Raw genomic sequence first — 12,697 nt, forward strand, 5'->3', positions numbered from 1 at the left:
GCCCACTTGCACAAAGCGATCTTAGCGCTAAGATGATCGTAACTCCCATACTTTAGCATAGGCTTACAATAGTCTTAGCGCTAAGATCGCTTTGTGCAAGTGGGCCCAGATAAAGACAAAAGGATGTCAAACCTCCTCCATTGGTGTATGCCAGGTACGGGAACCTCCAGACATTTCCAAGGCCGACTGAATAGCCCAACAGAGACATGAGGAAGTCGAAGCGACCCGACCAGTTTCCACGATCAGATGGATCTTGGACATTTCCCACCAAGTCATCATCGAGGGGGGTGAGAACAGCAGTACTGGACACATCCTGGGCAAGCTGCTCGTTGGGGTTCTGAAACAATCACCGTCAAGTTTGTGAAGTGGCCATCAGTTTATGGAGATGATCTTAAGGGAAGAATCTGATTGGCTTCAAAATCTAACAAGTTATAAGCATAACTCAAGTAAGTATACTGGTACTCAAATCAGTTGCATTAATAAATCTTAGGGTTGTTTGAATATTTTTCTTTTGCAGCTGACAGTCATATGACACTGGTCAGTCAAACCTGCGATAGAAACTGACACTTTCATTCCACTAGTCCTTATGAAACCTATCGAAAATAGCTAATTTCTACTAGTCCTCATGATACCTTAACTGTTGAGCAGTTTGGCAAGGACCATAGAACTGGTGCCAATTTCTACTGCAGCAGTAGAATTATACTACTCTAAAGATGTTCAAGAACACCCAATTTGTTTTCATACTTTTTTATATAATATCTATTTCAAACAGTTGTGCAGTTCATAAATATTTTCTCGTCGTGATATGGCTGAAATACTGCCGATGTGACGTTAAATCTTAACTCACTCATAAATATTTTTCCTTTGCATCAACCGATGATTCAAATACAAGAAATTGACCCTTCCTATTCTTTTTTTATAAAAAACACAAAACAATTCATTCACAATTTCATTTTTTAAATTACTTATAGTACAATTCAGGTAAGGACGTGTGACATGTCCCTGTGGACTACCACAGTTACCATTGTGTAGATGGCACCTTGGTAGCAGATCAGTTTTGTGGACTAGTGAAAAACAAACTTTCTCACCCTGATGCACCCTGATCAATAAGGCTGACAGGTGAGATGATGTGTGACAGGTGATGAAATGAATGAAGAAGAAGTGGGTTGGAAGACAAGATGGATGTGAATATTTCAGCTAGGTTGAGGACAAGCCATGCATAAGGAGGTAAGTAGTCAGGCAGAAACACAACATAAAGAGAAAAATAATCACCCACTGTCACAAACACCCAAATATGTGTATCAATTTTGGCAAAGTGCGCATTGCAAAACAATTCACCTGAAGAATTGAAAAACATCTTATATATGTGTTAAAGAAAAACATTCTGCGAGTGACGCAATGCATGTAAATATCGCAAATAATTACATCAGGTTCGAGAGTGTTTTCGGGGTAGTCTTGCTTGTACCATGCCACGCCCCACTTCGCAGGCTGCTCGCTTGGTTGTTCGCCATCATGATATTTCTCAGTGCCCCTCTGAAACGGAAAAGCACATACACAACATCGCCCAAAAGTCACCCCAAACAGAAGATACAAAATCAATCAAAGCCACGCTATGCAAAGAAAGGACGGCACCGACACCAGACCTAAGATGTGTGAAACAAACAAATCACTACACTCATCACAACTGCACAGACTAAAATATTATTTTGCTTAACCAAAAACATTTCAATCATACACAGCAAACGGCAAAATGAACAAATCACACTTGCAAAACAAGAATGTTTGTGACGTTGGGTTAATGATGATGAGAGCTTCAGGTAAGTTTTTGAGCAATTGAGTTTTTACTCGAAGGTTTCTATTTCAATTGGGTTATTACATTTTTCATAGGGTAACCAATACTTTTCACTCATCTATTCATCACTCTATTGGGTTTTTACCAAAATATGAAGAAATGTTTTAGATGTATATAATGGTTTTAAACATAGGCTTGATTCGGAAAGTAAATTAGCTCGTATTTGTGTTTCGGAAATTAGGTCCCTTGTACGCATGCTGAAAAAGCTTCATTGGGTATTTATGTGTAATGTTTTCAAACAATTGAGTTTTTCATTTAATGCATGCATTTCTGTACACAGGTTAATTAAAAGTAATTGGGTTTTGAATAGTTTTGGGGGTATTTTACTCAAATACACAGCTTATCTGTAGCTCTGGATGATGGAATCATTTGTTAAAGTGATTAAAATGAGCTCAGTTATACTGTACAGTTTTCCAGGATAGTATGATCAGATGACAACTTAGTGAAACAAGGACTGTATTGAATAATATTACACTATCTCAATAATTCAGATCTTTTACACCGATTCAATACCATGAAAAGATATGCCAAACCCTTGATAGGTCATGTCATGTGAACTTTCTGATTGTCCAATGAGTGAGTGAAACATTTGGAGTAGCCTATTGGAATTTTGTAGGCTTTAAAGGACATTTCCGAAAATTAAGTAATCTGTGTTTTCTAATGTTCTGATAAAAAAATTCAAATCAGGGACACAGCTTGCCAAATTATTTTCCAAGCAGAAGGTGATACCACAGATGTTTATTATAATCAATATCACTGCTGCGACTGACAACAGATCTTATTGATAAAAGGTACATAAGATCAAGTCTTACAAATTATCTCCCTTGATCCTGAATCAATATTTCAATGCTTGGACATGTTGGAGTGCAACATTATTCAAAATAACTCTTTTTAAAAAAAACAAAAATAGAAGATGAAAATGTCTATTTGAATTGTTTCAGCTATTACACAAGTTTAAGTATCATGTATCATGTATCATGTATCTTATATTATATCATGTAAATAGGATTCCCAGAACAGCATTATCACAAAGCTTCTCTCTTCCATCCCTACCCAACAATATTGGCAACTTAGCTTTCCTCATGTTTACAAGAAACACAGGGACTAAAATGTACCAAAATTCCAACGCACAAAAACAAACGCTTGTCACAAAAATACAACTGCAACAGCTGAAACATACATGTGTACCGACAACCTAGATATGTTTAACACGACAGGATTGTGCACTTGAAAACATGCAGCAGCTTAGTTGTCGAGCAGTGACATCCAGTTTGGTATCAAACTCTTCCAAAGCTATCAGAAGCTATTGGTGGAGGTACATGTATGTCAAACCTGGCAGGGTGCATGGTCAAGGTGAGGTGAAAAGGGGGTTTCACGTTGCGTTCAAGATTATTGCACTGAAACAGTGTGTATGTGTATGTATGTGTACGTATGTGTTAGTGTGTGTGCCTGATGCCGATTTATAAAGCTAGCACAATGAGATACCATGCCACAGTTTTAACATGAATACCCCACTTAGACACAGTTTATGCCGAGTGCCAGGCAAAGTAACAACAAATACCATCCTTAAACATCTTTTGGTATGACGCAGCTTGGGATTGCACCCCAGACCTTCAACTCTCCGGACGGTTTTTTGGTTTGTTGTTTAACGCCGCATTCTCAATATTCCAGCTATATGACGGCGGTCTGTAAATAATCGAGTCTGGACCAGACAATTCAGTGATTGACATCATGAGCGTCAATCCACGCAATTGGAATCGATGACATGCATCAACCAAGTCACCGAACCTGACCACCCGATCCGGTTAGTCGCCTTTTACGACAAGCAAAGGGTTGCTGAAGACCTATTCTACCCCTATTCTTCATGGGTCGCGGATGGTCTACCACTAGACCACGGAGGCGGTCTCATGGTCACGAGTATCACAGAGATGAAAGTGTGGAACAGGTGTGGAAGTGTGAAACAATGTCAGCATGATGTGGATGACGATGAAGATGATCGCACTGTCAATTGCTAGTTCATTACCACCTTCTGGCCTTGAACTACTGGCTGAAGTCACAGACATGTAACATTTTCTTGAGGTTTAGTAAGCCCAGCAAATAACAATCTATATATTTCCCTAAATCAAATCTACTGAAAAAGATGAAATGTTCAGGCCAGTAGGATTCAGTTTTGAGGTGAGGTGAAATGTGGTTTTTACACCGCGTCCAAGATATGCACTTATATCGTGACGTGCTTGTATGTGTGTGTTTGTGTGTCTGCTTGTACTAGTCTGGACTAATGTCGATTTATAGTGCTAGCTTACTGAGATACCATGCCGCAGTTTAACATGAATACCCCACTCAGACTCCGATCGAACCAGTCCTTGTTTTAGCCCCTTAATGCCAAACGCCAGGGTAACAACAAGTGCCATCTTTTAACATCTTTTGGTATGACGCGAACAGGGATTGAACCCCGGACCTTCCGCTCTCCAGGTGGACACTCTACCACTGGACCACGGAGGTGGTCTTGTTCTGATTGGCCTGCCAACTGAATCCTAGTAAAAATGCCAGCTGTTACAATTATTACCAAGGATTTGTGCACAAGAATCAATTCAACAAAGCATATTCAGAAAACCTATGAATACATATATATTAACTACACACCACAGTGAAAGGTCCACCTGTTTTGTACACAATATGAATTTCAACATGAAAGGAAAATGTAAATACACCACAGTCAATAGAGCATTGGAAACATTAGTTCAACAAGATTGTTTATCATCAATCATGTTCAAAATTATCATAATTGAAAGAGTGGGTGGATTTAGTGATTACAATCACACCGTTTTAAAGACTTTATCCAACTGATCCAATTATCGACAAGAACCCCTTTACAATGTTCACTGAAATGCATGATCAGTAGAAAGGGTTAAAGTGATTTCTAATAATGTAAGTTTAAATGCCTCCTTGAAACAGCCTGAATTACAGATATATGCTGGCTATGACTACTTTGACATCTACCTCACAATCCTATAAATTATTCAGAAATGAAAACAGAAACAACCCTGATGGGATGTTGAACACTAAACAGTTGTAACCTATCTCGACATTTTACACCAACCACATCTCCAAAACAAACATTGATCCTCACAGTGACAGATTGAGAACAGAAATAGAACATCAAAATCATACATGTCAATTTAGTAATATAGCAGATGTGACGGTTCAATCTCTAAGCGGACGAAACAAAACAACAATACAACCCACCAACTCCTTCTTCCCTCAGTGCAAAACAAAACAGAAGTTCAAAGATATTATCTGACTGATAGACAAGTACCGGTATTTTCTAATACTATCATGTATTTGCTCTAGCATTTCAATCATGTCCGTCGACCTTCTCTAGAATTAAAATTTACAATCCCAGATTTTATTGAACATAATTTTTATGTTATTTATTTTATCATTAAATTTAATGCTAATTTAGATAGCTATACTTGCCTATTTTATCATCAAGGCTGTTTTGTGCCTATAGTTAATAACATTATATATGGATCTTCCAACACCCTGGTGTAGGACTAGGCCGTCAGATTTCTCTATTGAGAACTAGGACAAAAACACAGGCTTTTTTTATGTATGGTTGCAAAAGCAACAACTACACAAAATTTAGAACATTGGTAATTTTTGTTGATAACTAGATATAATTCAAAAGAAATAAAATCAGATGTAATGTACTTAACAAATAATTCAGCAGTGTAAGGGTTAAGTCACACTGGTTATTTTAGTTTTTCACCTGTTGTACGCAAACTTGGCTGTTTACATCCGGAGACAGCCTAGATATCGGTTTCCATTCCATTCTATCTTTTTCTAGAGAGCAAAATATTTATTGTAGCGACATATTGTCTAGTCTCCAGACTACTATCATGCATATCCAGTATGAAAAACAATTAAGCTGTTTTCCTTTTGTTGCAGGAAATATTTTGTTAAACCCTACGTATCGTGTTTATCATACTAAGCATGTTAACAGATGTCTTGCACAATTAAGAAATTATGTAAGCTAATTCATCAGCGGTAACAATTAATGGAAGCATTTACAGTCGAGTCCTGTTAATCCGACATTGTCGGTTGCATATGATTATGTCGGATTAACGAGCATGGCAGATAAACGAAATTAGGTAGTCTGAATGTTTGTGATCGAAAATTGGATAATTACAGCTACTACGAAAGGTCGTTCTTATGTGACACGTAATGGGATGTCCTCGTCTGTAGCGAGAACATGTATCAGATTTTAATGAGATTGAGGTAATCTAGGCATGTGATTAATCCTGTTTGGGTTATTTAAAGCAGTAATTGTTTATTGTTAAGCATGTTTATCACTGCAGGTTGTAATATGCAGCTACTCGCTGACTCGTCTCGCATCAAAACACAGGGCTGTGTACTCGCAGGCAATTGATCACTGTGTCGGGATCAACAAGACTGATTAATGAGTGATTTAAGCAAATTAGGTGTGTCTGAGTCGGAGTGCAAGACTGTCGGATTAACGGGTCTAGATAGCACTGATTTAATCTGTTCCCATCATTTGTGTCGGATAAAGCCGATTGTCGGATTAAAGAGACTTGACTGTATGTTACTTCCAGTCAGCATGGTCCTGTGATCATCTTTATCTATTACGTAACACCAAATTCTGACTCCTTCAATAAGCATGTTTAAACTGTAAGCATGTATACCTTCTGGGACATTGACTGATTGCCATCGAAAAAAATGTCAAGAATGTTTTCAGATTTTGCAGTGATATAGAAGAATGACCAATTATAAGTTGGTAAGATTATGAAATTGTCCTCATGCTATTTCTCTCAAGCAAAATCACATCTCGCAAAGTGGATATGATCCGAAACAACAAGAAGCAAGACTTGCATCACTCTGTGTTTAAACGTTCATGCTATTTCCTACCTCGACTCCCAGAGTCTGGGCAGTGTGAAGAGCTATATCAGGCATACGGTGCTGATGTGATGTGCAGTGTCCATCTAACCTCATTCCAGGTGTCAACAACTGGTCAATGGCATAACTATCCGAACGCAGCGGATCCATAGACATATAGAATCGTGGGCAACAACTGATCACGGCTACGAGAGGAAGAGTATAAATAATACAGTAGGCCTAGCCAGAAGCTCTTGGTATTTCAGTGAACTTCGCCATCACATGATGTAAACAAAACCTATGAAGCATGTGACCTTTCTTGATACAGGCCTCTGCCAAAACACACACCTCCAACGTCATGTTTCTAACAAAGCCGTAATGGATCTATTCGACACTGACGTTGTGCGGCGCTACTCAATACAAATCCCACCTACACAAAACTAAGCAAAACGGTTTACATGTGTTGTTGCTGGTATTTCACATTAAATGTAGGTTAATTAATTATTGTAATCAGCTACCAGAGGTTCTGCTCTGTTATAGACTACAATGTTACACTTGAACACAAATGTTCACCACTAATCAAGGTTTAATTCAGTCTTGATCAGTTTTGCTCATCAACCTAACTATGGTAAAGTTTAGGTATGTCATCATATATAGTGATAATCAGTGTATTGTTATTCTAACACTGATAATGTATTCAAGGTTAGAAATTGACACTAAAGTACTGTCGGAAATGCTAGAAACCTGCTTTTCTGACTTCATTATTTAATAAATACGAGTCATAGGACTATAAAAAGAGCATATATCAAAATAACGCGAATTGCTCTAATCTAGCCTGTCCTAACTGACACTGTGATTACCCTTAAAATGTACTTTTACAGGAACAATGTTGATAAACTTAGAAAATATTCGTGTGTTGTCATGCATGTACGAAACGGCCTATAACCTGAGGTAATCACCTAACACCTGTCCCGAGGTGATGACCTCACACCGAGCCGTGCATTCTCCCAGTTGCAAATGTCACCGAGTTGGGAGTGGTCTCAAAATATTGCTGTTATTGTACTTTATTGACATGCGTTGATGAGGTAGCAATTTAGGATATGTACTGCATTATATTTGCTTGGAAACATGATGGACTAGTTAAGAGCTATGAAACGGGATGAGTATTGGAAGTTTGCGGTTTTGAATCCAGAAGTATTTGTTGTTCTACAGATGGTTTCTTGAGGTAGCATTATCTCCGCTGATGACGTATATGAATCTATACTTTTGAATGTTGAGTTATGTCTTGCCACAAACCCTGTACATTTGCCTTTTATGACAAGCACAGTCACCTATTTACGGCAAGCATGGATTGCTGAAGACCTATTCTACCCCGGAATCTTCACGGGTCTATGGCTATGCAAGTGTAATGTAACATGCATCATGGGAGCAATGTTAACAAAACAAATCGCAGTGTCATTTTGTCATTTTAGAAGATGCACATCTAGAATTTTCTCAAAAATGTATTTTGTGTGTCGAGTAGATGTTTTATGAAGACTACATTATTATCATTGTACCTGTTTTCGTTTGAATTTGTCTCCTGTAAACTTGTTGATAGGACTCCTTGTCACTGAAATGCTTTAAACCACAGGTAGGGTGATCGGTAGTTATTCTATATTTCAATAACAACAGTTTGTGAAAATGTATATCCCTTTTTAACGGGCAAAAAGCAGTTTTCTAGCATTTCTGACAGTACTTTAGCTCGGAACTATTGGTAATTTTCTCCATTGTTTTAACAGTACAAAAGGGCATCTGATCTTTACCTAGGCTAGTAAAGCTTTTCAGTTTAGTTCTAAAGCTGGTATTAATACAAATAGACGCATTCTGGTACTTAATCGAAGTTCCCTGCCACAGAATGAACTTAGTATTAACTTGAATAATTGTATGTAATTTGAATCCACACACATACAGAATAAATAATTTTTGAAACATAAGAAACATGACAACTGCCTATTTGTCCCCAGCTTTTATTGGAAATATCGTCACGATATGGCTGAAATATTGCCGATGTGAAGTTAAATTCTAACCCACTCACTCACTTTATTGGTAATACTAATAGCAATAGGTTACATCCTTGTATGAAATGTCATAAAAAATCCGATTTTTTTCTTTGTGTCACAGTGAAGAACAAAATATCCCGTTTTTGTGAATGTAATGATTGTTAGAGAGTTTGGACCTTGATCTTTGGATAGGGATAAAATTAGCACTTGATTGCTGGTCCAAGTTCCCAGTCCATTGTGCTATATTTGAGGGCAAATAGAATCTTAAGGTGAGATGAAATTGGGGTTTAACTTCGCATTCAAGATTACTTAATGTGTGAGGTGCTTGTACCTGTCTGGACATTAACTGGTTTATTGTGCTAGCCAAATGAAACCCAATGCTGCAGTTTAACATGGATACCCCGCTCAAGACACAGTATACGACTCTGAACTGGCTAGTCCTTTCATTGTCCTCTCACTGCTGAGTGCCAGTCAGTGTAACAATAAGCACATTCACTTCTTTTGGTGTGACCCGGCTTGCGAACCACTGACTTGTGCTCTCTGAGCAGAGGCTCTATCCACTACCCCACAGAGGCAAGTCAGTAGGATCATAAACCTTTTAAATGCTGTTATCATAGCTTATCATTAACAAAGGTTATTAGAAAACAATGTACATCATATATCAAAGACTGGGATCTTGGGTACACTGTGTATACCTGGCGTATGACATTGCAACTCGTTTTTCGGTAAAAAGCTGACTCGCGCTAGTCCCAAAATTTCCTTCATTGAAAAAATACATGGTTAACCCTTTTGTATATGATTTACATGTCCTTTGACCATAGAAAAATATGTCATTGAGTTTTGTCTATGAATGATGATTCAAACAGCTATTTCATTATAAGGAATTGTTTTACACAGTTACTTCCCTTTAGTTAAAATTGGCCGCTCATATAAGGTTTCATCACAGCTGACAACTGCAACCACATAGTATATAGCTTACAACAGTGTTAAAACAATGGTGTACGTCCTACAAAATACAGTAGTTGCCAATCATAAATGTGTCATGAATGGTTTATCTCTGTTGATGTATAAAACCTTATTAATCGTATGTGAGTGACTTATGTTTTACACCACTTTTAGCGATGTTCAAGCAATAGAAATGGGCATCACACATTGTACCCATGAGGGGATCAAACCCAGGCCTTCGGCATGACTAACAAACGCTTTAACCACTAGGCTACCCCACCACCCCTAAGTATCATGAATACTATTCACGCCACTTTCTCTCAATTCCCTAAGCAAGTTGTCTAAGAACAATATATGATGAAAGTAGTAAACACAAAAGAAGAACTTATCTGAAAGAAGAAATGAAGAAAAATTATGATTCAGTCTTGTGTATTTGCAGTAGGTGAGTTCCCCTTAACATTTAGTATTTACCTTTTCCACCCAATTAATTGAAGAAATAAGACATTAATGAACTCACATTATCTCCATGACAATGAGCAACTGTTGACTCACTTGTCGTCATTATGAGTCCAGGTGAAGGCTATTTACAATGTAGTCACACAATTCCTATCCGATGCTCTGCAGTTTCAGTCTTTGCGAACATATACCCTGGGCAGAACGCCAAGATTGATCTAGAAGATGACTTGACATATTTCTTATCAAAACAAATTGTTCGGTCCATTTATTTGTTTACACTTTGAATGTTTTAGGTGTGGGGGATCACATATAATGCTTACTCGGCACAAAAGACCAGTGACACACAACAGAGTTACAAACGATGCACCGATCCTCTTTACACTGAAATTAGAATCAACAATTAGAAATTAGGATTTTTCGTTTAGGGATTGATCAACTACAAAGTTATCGTATTTAAAAGAGCTCAATTATTTGATTGCATTAATTGTTGTTTTGTGCTTCAGTCAGCAGTATTACAACAATATAAGGGCAGTATGTAAAAATCAAGTCTGGGCCAGACAGACAACTGGTCATGAGTCACAAAGGCTGACCATTGAATCCCTGTTTTAGACGGTATTCACAGCAAATATGAGGAACACCGGACCTATTCTGACCAAGAACCTGAAATGGTCATTTTATTGTAGAATACCATGGGTTCCACTTTGTGAATAAATCTAATACCTTTAATACTGATACATGTGAGAATTGTGGTCAAATGCCAAACTACACATATCTAATGATTTAACTAGGAATTAAATGTTTGTGCCATTGTCAGGTAAACTGGAAAAAAATACTTGTTATATTAACTTATAATGTTCAAAATTGTGTCTTTTGAATGAAGTTCTTATTTTGTAAACTCCTGAGGTACTTTAACATACCATTCTATGTTGACACCAAAACTACCTTTGCATAAAAGCGATTTAGCAATTATTGGTCCTGTTATCACAGAAATACAAGTCACCTCTACCCTGTCGACAAAATCAAGGAACTTCAAGAGGGACCTTTAAATAATTCAAAGCTCTTTCAAGCCTGTATGAACCTTACTGTCTGGTCCAGATTTGATTATTTACAGACCGCTGTCATATAGCTGGAATATTGCTGTGTGCGGCGTAAAACAACAAACAAACAATTCTGTACGAACCCTGAGGTCTAACATGAATGAACAAGGCAAAAAGTGAGATAGGCTCACTACTAGCCCCGACTACGACTCCAACATCAGCTGAAGAAGGATTTTGATATTGGAGATATGATGAAGTATAGAAAACATTTTAAGTCCAAAACATGTATAAATTCAAATTTCTCAGGAAACCTACATATCAAAATCAAACTTTGCACTGCACCTCTTCTATTAGTATGGAAACTGTTCCCTAAATTTGAAAAGAATCCAAGCAGTAGTTTTCAAGTAATAGGTCGCACAAATGTTTAAGTAAAAATATTCTGATTAAAAAATGAATGAGTGAGTTTGATTTTATGCCGCTTTAAGCAATATTCCAGCATTATCACTGCGGGGGGTCACCAGAAATGGGCTTCACACATTGTTCCCATGTCGGGAATCGAACCAGGGTCTTTGGCATAAGGGGCGAATGCTTTAACCACTAGGCTACCACTCCCTCCCCCCAACAAGCATGATAAGCCAGGATCAGTAGCCACACCCACCAAATATCTCAACAAGCAACTGTTCTGCTAGATAATAGATCTCTCTGCACATTACTCAGAATCACAATATCCTGTTAAAATGATTCATTGGTAATCACAACCTAATTAAAATCCAATCAAAGAAACAGTGATAGAAACTAACATTTCTACTCCACTAGTCCTCATAATAATACACAGCAAAAACCCTTTAAAACGTGCAAATTTCTAGAATCTACTAATCCTTATACCTTAGTTAAAACATTCAGCATCTTGGGAAGGACTACAGGACTAGTGATAGTCTTCGTCGCTGAGAAAAATACGTAGTTGTACCCGAAACACAAGAAAAGGAGACCTAAATGAAACGCACATAATATGAAATGCGACTTTCGTACAGGCTGAAACAAACACGGCAGAAGATATTGGCGCCGCTTTAACCCGCGTAAACCCTATAAGTACTGGATCCTAGAGGAAATATTTCAATTTCAGCCGCACAACGAAATATTTGTTCCAATTTCTTAATTTATCTAAAACCCACTCCTAGAGCGCATGCGGCTAAATATGGATAGCACCGTCCGACAGACACTGGGGCGCAGACGACTAAGTCATGCCTCAAACATGTGTTCCTTTCAGTCTTTCTGCACTCGACGAAACGAAAACATAACATAAATCAATGATAAACTAAACCTATTAAACGGATAAACACTATTTCACTATATTGGCATCCATATGTTGTTGAAAATAGTGGCTACCACTGCGAAAAATCACGAACAGCTATTGCAAATACGCCGCTCGTCAGTATTGTTAGTAAACACGGTCGTGTCCTTACGAGATGATGAAA

General features: G+C 37.8%; 1 protein-coding gene across 4 annotated transcripts in view; it reads right to left on the reverse strand.

Moving 5' to 3' along the window:
- The window catches only part of LOC139462206 (sodium- and chloride-dependent glycine transporter 1-like), a 105,033-nt gene that overhangs the window by 16,466 nt on the left and 75,870 nt on the right, over positions 1 to 12,697 (reverse strand). For 2 of the 4 annotated variants that reach the window (XM_071243785.1, XM_071243781.1), the window contains exons 2-3: positions 1,426 to 1,533; positions 133 to 337 (exon numbers count right to left, since the gene is read on the reverse strand). In XM_071243785.1, the coding sequence (XP_071099886.1) occupies positions 133 to 337; positions 1,426 to 1,533 (313 nt within the window). Of the gene's footprint in view, positions 1 to 132; positions 338 to 1,425; positions 1,534 to 6,778; positions 7,051 to 12,697 lie in introns of those variants that run through there. The other 2 variants (XM_071243784.1, XM_071243782.1) reach the window with 2 other exon arrangements.

This window comes from Haliotis cracherodii, unplaced genomic scaffold (assembly GCF_022045235.1).
Source record: "Haliotis cracherodii isolate W230 unplaced genomic scaffold, xgHalCrac1.p SCAF_15, whole genome shotgun sequence".
In the NCBI taxonomy this organism is placed as follows: Eukaryota; Metazoa; Mollusca; class Gastropoda; order Lepetellida; family Haliotidae; genus Haliotis; species Haliotis cracherodii.